The 17,566-nt window shown below is 31.8% G+C and overlaps 2 protein-coding genes across 2 annotated transcripts; both read left to right on the top strand.

The window, feature by feature from the left end:
- The first annotated feature begins 5,025 nt into the window (after positions 1-5,025).
- On the top strand, positions 5,026-7,820 carry LOC107634044 (thioredoxin-like 1-1, chloroplastic). Its single transcript, XM_016337631.3, has 4 exons — positions 5,026-5,530; positions 5,693-5,869; positions 6,320-6,484; positions 7,079-7,820. Exons 1-4 carry the CDS (start codon positions 5,261-5,263, stop codon positions 7,328-7,330), a joined length of 864 nt encoding a protein of 287 aa, XP_016193117.1. The 5' UTR covers positions 5,026-5,260; the 3' UTR covers positions 7,331-7,820.
- A 7,172-nt stretch (positions 7,821-14,992) lies between these two features.
- LOC107634054 (myosin-9-like) lies at positions 14,993-15,805 on the top strand. Its single transcript, XM_021111254.1, has 4 exons — positions 14,993-15,023; positions 15,127-15,266; positions 15,363-15,581; positions 15,719-15,805. Exons 1-4 carry the CDS (start codon positions 14,993-14,995, stop codon positions 15,803-15,805), a joined length of 477 nt encoding a protein of 158 aa, XP_020966913.1.
- Positions 15,806-17,566: the final 1,761 nt, after the last annotated feature.

The raw sequence follows: 17,566 nt of genomic DNA, 5'->3' as shown, positions 1-17,566 counted from the left end.
CCTTTGTCTCAAAATCTCTTTTCTTATCTGACTTCGCTCTCGAATTTCTGAAATGAGGTCGAGCTCTTCTTTAGTGTTCCAACTTTATTGTAGAATGTTGCCCTTAATTTTTCTTTATTTATGTCAATAGAAATCATAGCTTCTGTGCCATATGCATGTCAAAGGGAGATTCTTCAGTGGTGGTTTGAGTCATTCTATATGCTTATAGTATTTGTGTGAGTTCTGAAAAGTGTGTCAGTAGAAGCTAGCTTGTAACACCTTTTCGCCTGTGACTTGCCCCCAGATGAATTCCACAGATTTCACTTTGGGTTTCATCTAGAACCTCTTGTATTTGATGTCGGGACACATTTTGATAGAGGTGTTGAGATCCCTCTTTTATAGAAAATATTACAAACTAAGATGTAGTGCTGAGCTTTTTCATTAATCTCCTTGCCGTCCTTTATTCTTGAGGAAGGATGTCGAACTTGATATATTCAACGATTGGAGTTATCTATCCCTAAATTGTGAGGATATCTGTCTTGTTAACTTCTTTTGATATTGAAAGTGACTGTAGTATTTCTTGGATTAGGATTTTATCATTGTCCCGGGCTTTGTACTGACTAGCTTTGAGAGGGTATCAGCTCAGCCATTATGCTCTTGGCTTTTATGCCTGACCTTTCCTTCTTCATTCTTGGGGATGATCCCTACCCCCACTATCAGCTTTATTTGATGATTCATCTCTTAGTCGTGGAGCTCCCTTTTTGTTCTTTTCGCAAGAAAGTTAGCCAAGTAATGCGACTTGATGACCGTCTGAGTTTCGTACTACAAATTGAACTTGGATTGCTCCATATCCCACTATAGCATTTGTTCTGCACTATCCATTTTTTGAATGATATGATTCATGGGTTGATTAGTTCGGGCTTTGATGGTTTAAGCTTGAAAGTGGAGTCACAATCTCTAGGATATCAAGACCAAAGCATATGCAACTTGCTCAATTTTCTAATAATTGAGCTAAGCTCTTTGTAGTACCTTATTGGTGAAGTAGGCGAGCTTTTGCCCATCGTAATCTTTTCTGAATAAAGCAGAGGCTATTGCTTTATCGGCCACAGCTAAATATAGAATGGGCCATTCTCCCGTTTCAGGTCGGGTAAGAATTGTATGAATTCTTTGAAAGACTTATTCAAATTCCTGGGTCCATATGAAATTGTAACTCTTTCGTAGTAGCACGAAGCTAGAGCTGTAAGTATACTATTTAATTGTTGAACCTCCATTCAAGCAAGTCGGGTTAGCTTCAATGTCTCCTTTGGGTGAGCATGAACCCCAGGAATTTCTCTGCTTCTAGGGTGAAGGTGCACTTTGTGGAATATAGCCTCATCCCGTGCTGCCTTAGGGTTTGGAATACTTCTGTAAAGTCGGATATGTTGTAGTAGTTCTTTTCCAAGTCTTAAGTGATTTTGTTGGGATCTTTTCATTTTGTTGTCAGCTTTTCTTAATCCAATTTTGGTTCGATGTCATTTTGGGTCAGGATGAGGTCACCAGTTGAGAAACTTCTTCGTATGACCTTCTTATGGCCATTTTTTGCTTGGAATCTTGCTCCAATAGAAGTCATATCTCCAGAAAGAGGTTGGATTTTTCTTTATAAGCTCAGAGATTTTCAACCTCATTGTAGTCTGACGCTTAAAAGAGATCGGATTTGCTTCATAAGCTATAAACGAGGTCGGATTTTTATTTGTAGACTTAAATCCTCAGAAGAGGTCAGATTTTCTTCATAAGCACAGATCCTTAGAAGAAGTCGGATTTTTTTGTTTAAGCTTGGAAAGAGGTCGAATTTTCTTTGTAAGCTTGGAGGTTTTCAACCTCATTGTAGAGTCTGATCTTTAAAAGAAGTCGAATTTTTCTTCGTAAGCTCTAAGAGGTCGGAATTTCTTTCGTATCCTTAGAGGTTCTCGACCTTATTGTAGAATCTGACTTTTAAAAGAAGTCGGAATTTCTTTCTGGTAAGCTTTGAAGTTTTCGACCTCATTGTAGAGTTGATCATGAAAGAGGTCGGATTTTTTCACACTCCAAAAAGAGGTCGGATTTATTTTTTGTCAGTTTGGAGGTTTTTGACCTCATAGTAGAGTCCAACCTTTAATAGAGGTCGAATTTTTTTCTGTGAGCTCTAAAAGAGATCGGAATTTCTTTTGTTCGCTTGGAGTTTTCGACCTCAATGTAGAGTCAAACCTTTAAAAGAGGTCGGACTTTTCTTCGTGAGCTCTAAAAGAGGTAAGATTTTGTACCGTCTTCTCCGATCTAGTAGACTTTTTTGAAGTTGCTGAGATGATTATGTGGATCAGTAGATCCATCATAGGAATCCATGTTGGGAGGTTGGAAATTTCTTGGGACTTTTGCATGCATGACCTCTTTAGAGAAAAGATCGTCCCCTCCAATGAAGACTAAGTCTTTGTCATCTCGACTTTCTTTTTCCCTTGGCTCGGATTCCAGTTTTCTTAGTTTATCTTCAATCTCTCTTCTGTTGTGCAGCTCTTTTCGGAGTTGGCTCTCCGATTATCTTCATCGTTCTAACTCGTTTTCCAAGGGGTCTCCATTTCTTTATCTGAAGTTAGACGCAATTCATCCTTCTAGATGTTGATCATCCACCATTATCAAGGATTGAGCTCCAGGTCCTCGACAACGGCGCCAATGTTCCAAGAGTTACTTGAAACGTTGATTTGGACCTGAACGTAAGGTCCAGATCCCTTTGTATGGCAGCATCCGACTTGTTGATGTCAAGGGGCCGCCTGTCCAAGTTCCTCGTGAGGAGGTGGGGGGTGGTACCTGTAAGAGACTCCAATGCTTAAGTCACCAAGGGCTGTAGCAGGTTTTTAGTAGATTAGAACGTGAATATACCTGAGGTGTGTCAATGTATTTATAATAGAGTAGATAACCACCTTTTGGAGTAGTTGCACTTTTGTTGGTGGATAATCGTTCCCTTTATTTTGGGAGTTGTTGAGATATTCCTTCTAGATAAATAGGAAATATCTTAGGAGTCCGTTGCTTATTTAGACAAGTGGGACCGAATTCATGTTGCTGTGTCCGACCTCTATGAGGTCGGGTAGGGGTAGATCGGACGATGTCTGTGTGTTGGGCTTTATTCATTTTGGGCTTGGCTAAATTGTGGGCCAGTGCATGAACACAAGCCATATTTAACAATGACAACCATTATCATTGTCTCTAAAAATATACAGGTACACCGAATAAGCCCTTGACAAGGATTTTTTTAATTATAAATTAAAAAAAATAACTATTTCTCAAAAATAAAATACGACTTATTCCTGTGTACTCTTGTGTACTCTCATATACGTTGGAGACGATGATAATGGTTACCATGGTTAACTTTTTAAACTCAATCTGATATATTCATCATTGTTAAATATGACTTGTTTTTTTAAATTTATAATTAAAAAATCCTTAAAAAAACCATATTTGTTGCCGTATATTTTTGTGTACTCTTTTTATATACTATTTGAAAGCGTAGGTTTTTTAAAAATTTGAATGGAGTTCGAAAGCAGATAAGACGAACTCTATAATTTTTTATAGAGTTTGTCGAAGTAGACAAACTTACTTTAAACAAAAAAAATTAATTTAAAAAATTTAAAATTTAAAAATTATATTTAAAGAAATAATAATTTTTTTATTTTATTTTAAAAAAAAATTCTTATACCATAGCTTGAGCCTTGAGGATACATATTATATAAATCTTAAAAGGAAAAGTCTAGGGGTCAATAATTTTTGTATTTTTTGGCCAGTATTTAATCATCAAAATAAATGTGAGTGATTTCTTACATCATTAAAAATACTATTAATAGCTAATTGACGATTACAAAACACCAAAATTACTGCTCCTAACATTCTTCATCTTTAAAAAAAAAAAAATTGTGCTTTCTGACTTCCGAGTCACAATGAGGTGGCAAACAAAGAAGCTGGCGGGTGGCCTTATCCAAAAGCACTAATTCAATGATTTCAAAACCCATCACAACGATTATGAAACGTGTTGCAGCCTGCGACCTTTCACCACATACAATGGTCCCCACCAAACCTTAAATAAATGTAAATTACTTACTCTTGTAGTATAGAATTGCGTCCCACCACGGGGCCACAAGAAATCAATACGTGTCCAAACTGATCAATCCACACCATCCGATCCTACCGACGACCCCATCAAAACCTCGAAGTTCAATCCAATCCACGCAATAATTCAACATTATCTGTTTTATAATCTTACCCTTTAGCCATTACTAGGTTTTAGAGGCTTCAGTTTTTTATTTGCACATAATTAAAATTTTCATAAAAATAAATTTTTACAATCTAAATTAAATTTTTCTAAAGTTACCCAAGTATTTTCAAATTTTATAGTCTCTTAATATAAAAATAATACAATAAATTAATTTAGAGTTTAATTCAAATTAATATTATATATTTAAATAAAAATATAAAAAAATATTTTATGCGTTAAAATTTATTACGTAATAAAATAATATATAATTGTTAGGTAAATCCTTTAAAAATACCAGAATAATCGCCATTATTGTTTTTGTAAAAAATATATTTTTGTTATTTGTTTAGAGAAAGTATATTAAAAAAAATATAAAGAACTAATAGAATATCTGTACAATGTGTACTATGAAAATTTAGGGAGGTCTAATTCAGTATTAGAGATATAACCATTAGTGTTACTTATAGATTCGAAAAGTTAAAAATTCAATTTTTGATGAACTCCAAAATTAACTGTACATATTGTACAAATATTTCATTGGCTAAGAGAACTCATTTGTTTATTAATAACATAATATGTTTTTTTTGGTAATGAAACGAAGCATAACTTAATATGTTATAGGAAACATTTCAAGTGTACCAGAGAGTACTGATGTACTAATTATTTTAACCGTTGATTTTAATTAATATATTATATATATATTTTATAATTTAAATTAACGGTTAAAATAATTAGTGCACTGATACTCCCGGTACATTTGATATGTTTCCTATGTTATATATTGCTTTTCTAATACTTCCATTTACCATTTCAAACAACTTTTATCTTTTATCCCACTTCTCACGTTTGTTTGACGTTGCTTTTCAATAAAGCTTCTTCTTTTCAATCCCTTCTCTGTCGCCGTTTTTTTTTCTTTTTCTTCCTTTTCCATCTAAATTTTCTCGAGAAAATCCGAAGATAAAATATTGAATCTGAACGGAGAATTTCTGAAGTTCTGAAGAAATTTCAAACGGAGATAAAGAAAAAATGGCCGAGCTTTTGACCAAGACGAGCTTGATTTCTTCATGGCATGGGGATACACAACATCATCATAATCCTAGGGTTTCTGTCGTTCCTAAGAGTTATAGCTTTGGTTATGGTTTGAAGAGATTCCCTTCTTTGAAGATGAAATCACAGGTGCTCAGATCTTCAAGTCTTTCATCTGATTTTCATGGCAACAAGCTCTTATTTCGTGTGAATAGAGCATCATCGCCTGACAGGGTTAGTTCGCAGCTTCGACCTTCTATCGTGTCTCAGGTTGGTTAAAATTAATTTTTTGTTTTTAAAATATACTTTTTGCTTGAATTTGAGAAAAGGCCCCTTCTTTTCTCTGGACATTAGGGATTTACTTAATTTTTCATGAAATAGTATCCTATTTCTTCCAATTCTCTTTGTTAATTTTTAATTTTTTTTTGTCAGATGACTGGTAGAATTGGTAAGGTTCAGAAATGGTGGGAGAAAGGGATTCAACCGAACATGAGGGAAGTGACTTCCGCAGAGGACCTTGTGAATTCACTATTGAACGCAGGGGACAAGCTTGTTATTGTTGATTTCTTCTCTCCTGGTTGTGGTGGCTGCAAAGCCCTTCATCCTAAGGTATATAAATTCTTCACAAACAACCCCCTTCTCTTTTGGCTTATATTTATAGAGATTAGGGTTAGGGAGAATAACTGTTTCAAATTTTGGGTGCTTTGTTTCAGATTTTTAAAGAAATAATTATCAATTTAGGGGGGGGGGGTGTTTCATTTTTTGTGGGTTGGGGGGGGGGGTTGGGTTGATTATTTTATAAATTTTTACAAAATATGAAAAATGTTTTTTTTTTTAAGTGGTTTTTTGGTCCCTAATGGTTGAATTCACGTTCCTTATATGAGTAGTTATGTATATTCTCTTGTGTGAGAGACTAGATCTGAAACTGTTGACTCTGCCATCAACAGTTCAGACTCAATCCCGTATGTATTAAGCCCTATCTTTGTTCATGACTCTTATATTTGGCTAATTTGGAATGTTGCTGATGTTTAGTGTTACTTTTTGGTTGTGGTATTGCAGATATGTCAATTGGCTGAGATGAATCCTGATATTCAGTTCCTTCAGGTGAACTATGAGGATCATAGATCCATGTGTTATAGCCTCAATGTCCATGTTCTTCCCTTCTTCCGCTTCTATAGAGGAGCTGAAGGTCGTTTATGCCAGTTTAGCTGTACCAATGCTACGGTTAGTGCAGCATTCTCTTGTCAATCTCAATCTTGTTCCATATGTGATCAAATACTTGTTAACTTTCCTTGTTTGATTAATTCATATTGTGCATGTTTGAAATCTTTAGCATAAGCCATGGTCATTATTGTATTGTTCCCCTTTTCAATGTTAACTCGTTAACGATGAGTTTACAGTTCACAATTAAACTCTTAAAACTGTAGAGTTGTGTTTTTGCAGTCTAAGTAGAGTTTGATTACCTTGTTCCCTTTATTGCCTAATATGGTATTGGATAAGATTATGAGCTATGACTGTTTGATTTGAGGAATAATGTTAACGTGAGACCAAGTATTGAATATTTAGAAATGTTTGGGAGACAATAAAAACTAGTCCAAATCAATCCAAAGTTGTCTTATTTTACATTCATTAATTACCTCTGAAATAAATACATAATATTAGATGTATTTTTATACGTGAGATTAATTATAGATGTTTAATTCATGTATTTCCTGATGGATTTGTTCATTTTCTTTGTTGGCTTAAATGGTAGGGAACATAATAATTAAACAGCATTCAAATTTCAAACTCACTCAGTTTATTTTTATCAAACTGCAGATCAAGAAGTTCAGAGATGCATTAGCTAAACACACCCCAGAAAGATGTAGCTTGGAGCCAACAAAAGGGTTAGAAGAGAAAGAACTTCTAGCACTTGCTGCCAACAAAGAACTCACCTTCACATACACCCCAAAACCAAAACCGAAACCAGTTCAACCTGCTGCACCCAGTTTAAAGCCCCTCCCTTTACCCTCATTCACAGCAAATTCTGATGTCTCCAAAGACAGAACCTTGGCCACTTCTGGGAGATGATAGGTGTGGGGCCAGTTTAAGCAAAAGAACCCCATGTAACTTCATCATCCCTTGTACAGTGTGTAATATATATAGCCTGTGATATTGAGAATGAGGATAATCATTGAAGATGAAGGCACACAGTAGTGTGTTCCTCCATGTAACTTCTTCATCCCTTGTACAGTGTGTACTATCTCATTATAGTATGCGAGGTTGAGAATGGGGATAATCATTGAAGATGAAGTCACACAATAGTGTGTGTATTCCTCCATGGGTCTTGGATTTCTGTTTTTTCTGAATCCAGGCCTTCTTGGATGCTATTAGAGGGAAGTTAGGGGATTTTTTTTATGCATATCTCCTCCATGCTTTTGGTTAGGAGGTGGAGATTATAGGATTATTATTAGTTTCCATTTTCTTTATTTGGTGTGTTTTAAGAAAGCTATGAATCATATTTATGTAAGATAAGAGTCATTATGTTATTGAATGAGAGTTTACTTTGCTGTTCTATTTATATAAGCCTACTATTATATCGAGATTCCCCCCTTCCCCTCTTTAAAATTAGGAAACAGATATCACTGCATTCGTGTTTAGTGTTTATAGACTATAATAGTAGGGTGTTAATAAGATCTTCTATATTTTACGATGCCTTTCTACGGATTCGGAACACGACGGAACACGACACAAACGGTATTTCTACGGATTCGGAACACGACACAAACGGTATATATTGATACACGAATTTTAAAATTTTTTATATAAGACATGAAATATAAATATATATAAAATATAAATTATTTTTAAATAAATCGTTATATTTTGATATTTATTAGTATGAAAATATAAATTAATTTTTTAATACTTTTTTTGTGACTTAAAAAATTAAACAAAAGATAAGAAAGAAAACAAAAGCGAAGAATTGCTTAAACAGAGTATCTATAGTGTTTGTATCTTATAATCAAATAAAAATCAATTCCTTAAACAGAGTATCTATAGTGTTTGTATCTTATAATCAAATAAAAATCAATTCGCCAATTCTAATTCTAATGTATAATATTTTTTATTTTGAGCACTAACCGATCAATAAATCTAAAATCATTTTGATGATTAATAATAAGGTTAAACGCCTCCATACAATCTATCTCTCAAATAACAGATTCATATTCTAAACTAAGAGATAACATCTCCAAATAACAAACAATTCCTTTTGAAAAATACTATTATCCTCAATCATTTTCAAACACTTTTTTTGACAACACTTGTGACAATTTACAATCTTGGATAACACAAGCAAAACCAACACTATTACCAGAATAAGGATAATTAGCATCATAATTAATCTTAAAAGTATCTATAGATGGAGGATTCCAAAAACCACTTAAAATATAAGGGAGTGACATACGTTGTAATTCAAAAACACTCATAAGCTCTTTTTCTGTAGCTAAAGCCAGACAAATCACTTTTTTTAGAGGTCAAGTCTTATGAGAATTAAAGATGTCATTATTCCTTATTCGCTATATTTATCGAAGTCCCCAAAAGAACCTGAACGGATGCTCTCTGCTATGATACAAGGATGACAAGAAACCCAACCTATGCCATACAAGCTGAGCTTTTGGACAATCTCGAATACAATGTAAAATGACTAGAAAGACATCTTAAGCACATATCCGATGACGACATCCCTCTTTTAAAACGAAAACTTGTAGTAGGAAGGGTCTCCTTAAGACACAACTAAGTAAAAAAGTTGTATTTTTCAGAAACAAGCTGGCGTCAAAGCCAATTCTCTCGCTCTTCCCAACTAAAAAGCTGCTTATACAACCACAAGTAACCATTGCATGAGTCATAGACTTTGGATGCAGTCCCAAACCAATACAAACCCACTTCTGGACCCGTTTGCACATCTAGATTGTAAGAAAGAACAAGTGTAATAACCCGTGCCATGCACGTGATAAAATTTAAATTATAATTTTAAATTAGGGTAAAAAACAAAAATAAGCCAAGGGAGAAAATAATTTACGTAAATAAGCCAAAACAAAAATTGCTTCATGAATCCACCAATGCACGTTTATATGTAGTTCGAACCAGTTTGGTTCGAACTCCATTTCTACATAATTCGAACCAGCTTGGTTCGAATTATACACAAACACACGCACACACTAATTCGAACCAGCTTGGTTCGAATTACAGACACAATAATTTATGGTATAATTCGAATTATACTGTTAAAAAAATTTATTAAAAAATTTATTAAAAAAATTAATAATTTAAAAATTAAAAAAATATATATTTTTATTTCATACGTTAAAAAAAAGCTAACAAAATATTTAATTACGAGACTTCTTTAAAATATTAATGAGCTATCAATTCAAATTCCATACAATACTTTTCTGTCCATTTTTAATAGTTCATGAATATTTTTTAATAAATTTTTTTAATAAATTTTTTTAAATTATACTACAAAAAATATTTTATCCTATGCAAAACAATTTAAAAAAAATGGCTTAAAAAATGTTAGGAGTACTACAAAAATTTGTAATGTTATAATAACTTAGGTAAATACATGCATGTACTCAAATTTTAAATAAAATACTCTACATAGTCAATAATAATTTAGAAATGAAAGAAAATATTTTATTCCATACAAAATAATTAAAAAATATATTTTATTCTATACAAAATAATTTTAAAAAATGGCTTAAAAGATGTTATGAGTACTATAAAAGTTTGTAATATTCTAGTGATTTAGGTAAATACATGATAAAAATATTTTTTCTTTAATTTCTAAATTATTAGTGACTATGTGGAGTATTTCTTTAATGTCTTAAGTCATTAGGACATTACAAATTTTTATAGTACTTCTAACATCTTTTAAGCCATTTTTTAAATTATTTTGCATAGAATAAAATATTTTTTTATGGTATAATTTAAATAAATTTATTAAAAAATATTCATGATAATTTTTTAATAAAATTATTTAAATTATATGGTGAGATATTACATGATTCGAATTACGCATAGGAAAGTTTGAATTACTCTGATTCAAATTATATGGTGAGCAATTTGAATTCTATACAATACTCTTCTGCCCATTCTTGATAGCTCATGAATATTTTTTAATAAATTTATTTAAATTATACCACAAAAAAATATTTTATTCTATCCAAAATAATTTAAAAAATGGCTTAAAAGATGTTAGAAGTACTATAAAAATTTTTAATGTCCTAATGACTTAGGACATTAAAGAAATACTCCACATAGTCACTAATAATTTAGATATTAAAGAAAAAATATTTTTATCATATATTTACCTAAATCACTAGAATATTATAAACTTTTATAGTACTCATAACATCTTTTAAGCCATTTTTTAAAATTATTTTGTATAGAATAAAATATATTTTTTAATTATTTTGTATGGAATAAAATATTTTCTTTCATTTCTAAATTATTATTGACTATGTAGAGTATTTTATTTAAAATTTGAGTACATGTATGTATTTACCTAAGTTATTATAACATTACAAATTTTTATAGTACTCCTAACATTTTTTAAGCCATTTTTTAAATTGTTTTGCATAGGATAAAATATTTTTTGTAGTATAATTTAAAAAAATTTATTAAAAGATATTCATAAACTATTAAAAATGGACAGAAAAGTATTGTATGGAATTCGAATTGATAGCTCATTAATATTTTAAAGAAGTCTCGTAATTAAATATTTTGTTATGTTTTTTTTAACGTATGAAATAAAAATATATATTTTTTAATAATTTTTTTTAATAAATTATTAATTTTTTAACAGCATAATTCGAATTATACCATGAATTATTGTGTCTGTAATTCGAACCAAGCTGGTTCGAATTATGTATGTGCATGTGTTTGTGTATAATTCGAACCAAGCTGGTTCGAATTATGTAGAAATGGAGTTCGAACCAAGCTGGTTCGAACTACATATAAACGTGCATTGGTGGATTCATGAAGCAATTTTCGTTTTGGCTTATTCACGTAAATTATTTTCTCCCTTGGCTTATTTTTGTTTTTTACCCTTTAAATTATTCTATTAAAATTAATTTGAATTGTAATAATTTAATTAATAAATAAATAATATGATGTGCATTGTTCGTGTTTTTTTAAATATAATATTAAATGTATTAACTCGAATGTAGCTATTAAGTATATAAAAATTATGTTTGAATTATAAATTCTCTAAATAAAATTAACCCGTTTAAAATATTTAAATTACGATTTCAATCATAAATTACAACTATGATTTAAAAAATTTTTTTGACATGATATTACTTTTTTTTTTCTCCACTTTATTATATTGCCATTCTTTCACTGCAATGTTAGATCAAGAAAACTCTAAATTTGAAATATAATAATAAATATGTTATGTGATAGAAAAATAATAAACTAAAAAGAAATATATAAATGTATTATTTATTTATATATATATATAAATGTTATCAGATACCTTAAACCCTAAACCTTAAATCTGGCTCTGATACCACTTGTAAAGGTTGGGCTTGTATGGGTTGAGTTTGTACTTGTAAAGAAGGATCTTGTAAAAGTTCAGAATCCATTTGTAAAGATCTAAGGGCTTGTATTCTTGATTGAATATCATAAAATCGTATCATATTTTGCACATGAAGATAATTCATTCTTCTAACATGATGAATACGTTTATTCTTAATGCTTTTCTTAATGGTTTTTACTGATTTTATGGTTTTAATTTGTTGTAGCAACCTTTTGGTCTTGATTATTTTCTTATTTATCTTCTTTATTTCTATTGTTAAGTTTGAAGATTCAGTTATTAATTCTCCTATTTTTCTTCTTATTGCCATTACTCTTATTTTCATGTTTCTTCTAACTAGTTTTAAAGATTTAAGCATTTTATGAAACTTTTTCATGTTATAAGAATAGAAATAACAATAAAGAAAAGAAAGATAGTAGACTTATAAAGATGGACTTGTACTCTTATTCCTTATAAAGTTGATACAATTCTTGAAGATGATTACAAATATTTGGAGATTATATGGAGTAAGAAGATATAAAAGTAGAGAGATTTTTTGAGCTTTCAAGTATTTCTTTTTTACAATATTCTAGATACTATTTGTTCATATGTATTGATTTTGCCTTTGTTGGTATATTTTTTCATTAAATCCATCTTCATATGGTAAAGATATTTCATATAATTTTCTATGCTAAAAAGCTGTGGGGTTTAGACTACATAATTCTTTCTTAATTTTTTCTTCAATTGCTTTTATTTGATCTTGTATTTCTGGAGTTTGTAATTGTTCCTCTATTCTTTTATGTGTAACTTCCTGGTTTAAATAGTTAATTTGTCTTGTCTTTCTTTCTATAATATTAATTTGGAGTGGTAGATGTTGTAAAATTTTCTCTTGGCTTAAACAATTAATTTGTTTTGCTTCTGTTTCCATAACACTAACTTGTGTAGATAGGTGTTGTAACATATGGAGCTCATGTTGCTTTGGTCTAGTGAGAAATTCAAAATAAACAGGATGATTGGGGATTCGTGTACAAGTTATTCCATCGATGTCGACATTAAAGGGATATAATAATAAAGTAAAAGGATTTCCTAATATAACTTGATGAGATATATTCCTTGCCAAAAAGAATGTAGTGGCAAAGCATACTCTATTTTTACAAATTTTTGCTTTAGATAACTTATAGTCTATAGTCATTTTATCATTTTCTGCCATTAGGACTCTTTCTGTAGTTTTTTCATAATATTTTGTAGGTATTAATCCTTCTTGTATACAATTGACATCAGCTTCTGAATCTACCATAGCTATAAAATCAAAATTTTCTTCTCCCACTATTAAGGTTATCGTAGTAAACTACTTTTGGCTTACTAATAAAGTTAGTATATTTATGTAATTTTCTGTACTCAGGTTAATATAATTCTCAGAAATTGTTATGTTACTAATTTCCTGTGTTTTTTTAACATTATTTTTCAAAGTTTGTTCTTGGATTTTTATTATATTTTCTCCTTCTATTTTTACTAATCTATAGTCCATATTGATATTTTGTTGCTTTAATTCTGAAACTTCTCTTTTTAACTTTTTTATCTCTTCTTTGAGAGAATTAAGGGAAACTTCTTCTTGTGGGTTTTTAAAACGACTATAAATTTCTTTTATTTCTATTGGTCTTATTTTTTGCTTACTTTCTTCTTCTTTTTTAACTAATTCAGCTAATTGCCTTATGAATTCATCTCTTAATGGAGTATCTTCTAATTTGTCTATTATTTTGACCAGTGTAGAGGTTTGTTCTCTAGTTAAAACATTTACAGTTTTTTCACAATTTCTACAGTTACATAATCCTATTTCTAAACAATTATTCTGTTCCTCTTTTCCACTATTTCCTTCTGAGCTTTCTTCTTCTGACATAAGGTCTAATTGTTGTACAAAATAGTCTTCAGTTTCAGAAGAATCCTCAGAAATTGATTCTTCTTCTGATTCTGAATTGATTAATATTACTATCAAAGTTTGTTTAATCTCTTTTTACATTTTCAACATGTTACTTGTTTTTTCTTATTAGAAGATTTAGGTTTTCTTTTAGGAGTTTTATGAAATTTTTTATAATATTTCTGTTCATAATAAAGGGGTTTGTCTATATTATATTTAGGTTTTTTATAAAATTTTTTCTTTTTAATTTTATGCTGTCCACTAGGTGCTTTTTCAGGAGTTATTCCATATTGATAACAGAAAGTGCCAAGCTCTCTTTTCCCCGTGATACTTTCTTATTTTATTTTCTGTTGTATCTTGGTATCTATGCATACTTCTATACCTGTTTGTACTATTATATTATGCAATTGTCCAAAGGTTAATGAGTTATAGGGAATCTGGATCCCAAACTGTGTTTGTAGTTTTTGTAATACTTTTTCCACTACAAAAAAAAGAATTTAAAATGGCATTTATATTATTGCGGTTCTTTAGAACCGTCATAATATTCGGGTATTATGGCATTTTATGATGTTGCCATAATTAAGTTTTTAAATGGCACTTTTTTTGGTGATTTCGGCAGTTTTCAACCGCCAGTATTGAAGTCATTATTTAAAAAAAAGGTTCAAAACCAAGGAAAACCGGGCTGATCTGGTGAAAGTAAAACCCTAAAAAAGTGAAGCTGCTCTAGCGATCTTCGCAGTAGCGCTCTCCAAGGACTGAAACCCGAAACGACGATCTGTGTTACGATCTTCTCCAGCGACTGCTCCAATGACTGCTCCGGTGACGATCTTCTCAGCGGCATTCTCCGACGATCTTCTCAGCGGCATTCTCTGAAACGAAGGTATGACATCTTGCGTTCTCCAACGAACGATCTTCTCCGGTGACATCTCTTCCAGCGATAGCTTCTCTAGCGGCGATCTCCTTTTGCATTCGCCTCCTGTGACGATATCCTCCAACAACGATCTTCTTCGGCGATATCTCCTCCAGTGACGGTCTTCTCCGACGACACATCCTCCAGCGGCGATCTCCTTCGGTGACATCTCCTCCGGTCGCGACCTTTTCCGGCGACTTCTCCTCCAGTGACGATATCCTCTAGCTTCCTCCTTTCCGTTCTGTGTCTTCTCCACCAAAATCCTCAGTGCCTCCCTTTCGTTCCAGATCGGCAGGTCATTTTTCTATTTTTCGCACAAGGGAGCACCGTTTGGTGAATTAAGCCCTCATGTATTTGCAGTTGCTGATGTTGCTTACAGGTATGTTACATACCTAATTAATCATCACAATTCGATTTATATTCTGTTTAATTCGGTGGTGATTTCATGAATTTGTTATCAATCGGGGCTATGATTAACAAAGGAAAAAGTAATTCAATTCTTGTCAGTGGAGAGAGCGGAGCCGGTAAAACTGAAACTACAAGAATGCTTATGCGCTACCTTGCTTATTTAGGAGGAAGAGCTGACACCAAAGGAAGAACAGTTGAACAGCAAGTTCTTGAAGTACGATGCAAATAAACCACTCGTTTTTTCTTTTTCTTTTTTATGTTTGAATTTTGATTCATTTGGGGTTTTTGAATAAACTGGATCTAAGTGCAGTCAAATCCAATTTTAGAAGCCTTTGGAAATGCTAAAACTATGAGGAACAACAATTCGAGTCCGTTTGGTAAATTCGTTGAGATCCAATTTGATAAGAATGGAAGAATCTCAGGAGCAGCCATTAGAACATACCTTTTAGAAAGATCTAGGGTTTGTCAAGTAAATGATCCTGAACGCAATTACCACTGCTTCTATCTTCTCTGTGCTGCACTGCAGGAGGTAACTTGCGCCACACTTAATCTACTTATAGTTGCTATGATTCGCTTAATTATGTAAACTCGTTGCAATTTCTTCTGCTAACAGGAAGTTGAGAAATACAAATTAGGACATCTAAAACATTTCATTACCTTAATCAGTCAAAATGTTTTGAACTGGCTGATATAAGCGATGCTAACGAGTATGTTTCCACTAGAAGAGCTATGGACATTGTTGGAATAAGCTAAAAGAATCAGGTATCTATAATTACTATCCTACAAGCTAAAATTTTGTTTGTGACATTCCTTTGGCATCTCAAATAATGGAAGTGGCCAAACTAGTTCAGTGATTACAGATTTGCGATGGTGTTGCTGTGGCATCCCTCCTCAATGCAACTCTTGTATTCCTAAGTTTCTTTACAACAACGTTTGGAACGACTCCAGGTAAAATCACTTAATAAGCAATTGTATGTGGGATGCCATAATTTTTTAAATATTTTTTAAATTGAAATTATATACAGTAGAGTGTGTATTAATTTATGTTGAAAAATTAATTTGCAGTCAAACACAGCATTGAAGGTATAACAAGAGAAAAGGCTAAAGCAAATGGGTGCAACAGTGAGGAATGCAGGGTCATATATAGAGAGACTGAAGCTGAATCAAGAAAGAGAGAAATTGGCAAGAAAGGTTATGGAAAAAATGTTTGTGGAACAATTATCTGATCTATTGTCATTCTACAACTCAATGGGCCAAATTTGCAATGAAGTTTTGGAAATTAAGATTTACGGCCTTGAAATTGTTAATGAAAATGAGTGTGTACCCATGATTTTCTTGACCATGGTTGGTGTAAATGTATTAAGTTAGGTGTGTGCTTTTAAATCTAAATTAGGTGATGTGCTCTTTATTATTTTGGTGGGGTTTTGATTTGTAGAGAAAATTAAATGATGAGCACCAATGTATAATACTTGGATAAACTTGGAATAAAAAAAGTAATTAAAATAGAGTTGATTTTTTAGATTTTTGTTTATGGAGTATGATTTTTTGTTATTGTGAATTTTTAATAAAAAATTATTTGTTCAATGCAGTAAAATGACGGTAAAAATTATACTTTTAAACGATAAAAATTATAAATTTTATTCGGAAAAAAGGGCGGTTTGTAACTGCCATTTTAAACAACATGAAATGCTATTTTAACCCTATAAAAATGGCGGTCAGGGTAAATATGGCGGTTCAAAAACACCGTTTTAACCAATCAAAATAAAATTATCAGGATAAAAATGGCGGTTTAAACTGCCGTTTTAACTCTGGAAATAATGGCGGTTTGAACCGCCGTTTTAACCTATCAAAAAACTGCCGTTTTAACCAACTAAAAAGTGCCATTTTATTTGGAAATAATGGCAGTTTGAACCGCCGTTTTAACCTATTAAAAATCGCCGTTTTAACCAACCAGAAAGTGCCATTTTATTTGGCAATAATGGCGGTTTGAACCGCCGTTTTAATCAAGGTAATTGTGGCGGTTTTCTAAAAACCGCCGTAATAACCAGAATGGCGCCCAGAATAACGGCGTTTCTTGGGGGCGCCATTTTTGGCAATAATGGCGGTTCAAACCGCCGTAATTTCCAAAAATAACCGCCATTTTAAGCCATTTTTTTTTGTAGTGTTCAGAGAATAACTTTGTTAAAGCTGCTACGAATCTTTCTTTCCAGAAAGATGCATGTGCATTATCTCTTATCATAACTTTTGACATAAAGACATCTTTATACCATCTATAATCAGACATAGTTGGACATCTTAAATTCATTAATTGAGTTCCTATCCTATCTTTAAAAGTACTTGGATCTCCTACAAAGTTCTTAATAATGGTATATATTAATGTGGATGTAGCATCTGGTGACTGATCTTCTTATTTAATACTATTAATAATTAATTCTTTTTCTTGGATACTGAGAAAATTATCCCACCAAACTTTTAATTGTCCTGTAAATCCTTGAGTTATCATAATTGCTGCTT

This window comes from Arachis ipaensis, chromosome B1 (genome assembly GCF_059453495.1).
Source record: "Arachis ipaensis isolate K30076 ecotype BB chromosome B1, ASM5945349v1, whole genome shotgun sequence".
NCBI classification, from domain to species: domain Eukaryota; kingdom Viridiplantae; phylum Streptophyta; class Magnoliopsida; order Fabales; family Fabaceae; genus Arachis; species Arachis ipaensis.
This window is presented reverse-complemented; position numbering and strand designations above follow the sequence as displayed.

What these genes read in the sequence shown, in the direction of transcription:
- LOC107634044 (XM_016337631.3), top strand. Translation starts at nt 5,261, where the DNA reads ATGGCCGAGCTTTTGACCAAGACGAGCTTGATTTCTTCATGGCATGGG. An exon ending in GACCTTCTATCGTGTCTCAG is followed by an intron (nt 5,531 to 5,692) that starts GTTGGTTAAAAT and finishes TTTTTTTGTCAG; the next exon opens with ATGACTGGTAGAATTGGTAA. An exon ending in GCAAAGCCCTTCATCCTAAG is followed by an intron (nt 5,870 to 6,319) that starts GTATATAAATTC and finishes GTGGTATTGCAG; the next exon opens with ATATGTCAATTGGCTGAGAT.
- LOC107634054 (XM_021111254.1), top strand. Translation starts at nt 14,993, where the DNA reads ATGTATTTGCAGTTGCTGATGTTGCTTACAG. An exon ending in GTTGCTGATGTTGCTTACAG is followed by an intron (nt 15,024 to 15,126) that starts GTATGTTACATA and finishes TGATTAACAAAG; the next exon opens with GAAAAAGTAATTCAATTCTT. An exon ending in TCTGTGCTGCACTGCAGGAG is followed by an intron (nt 15,582 to 15,718) that starts GTAACTTGCGCC and finishes TACCTTAATCAG; the next exon opens with TCAAAATGTTTTGAACTGGC.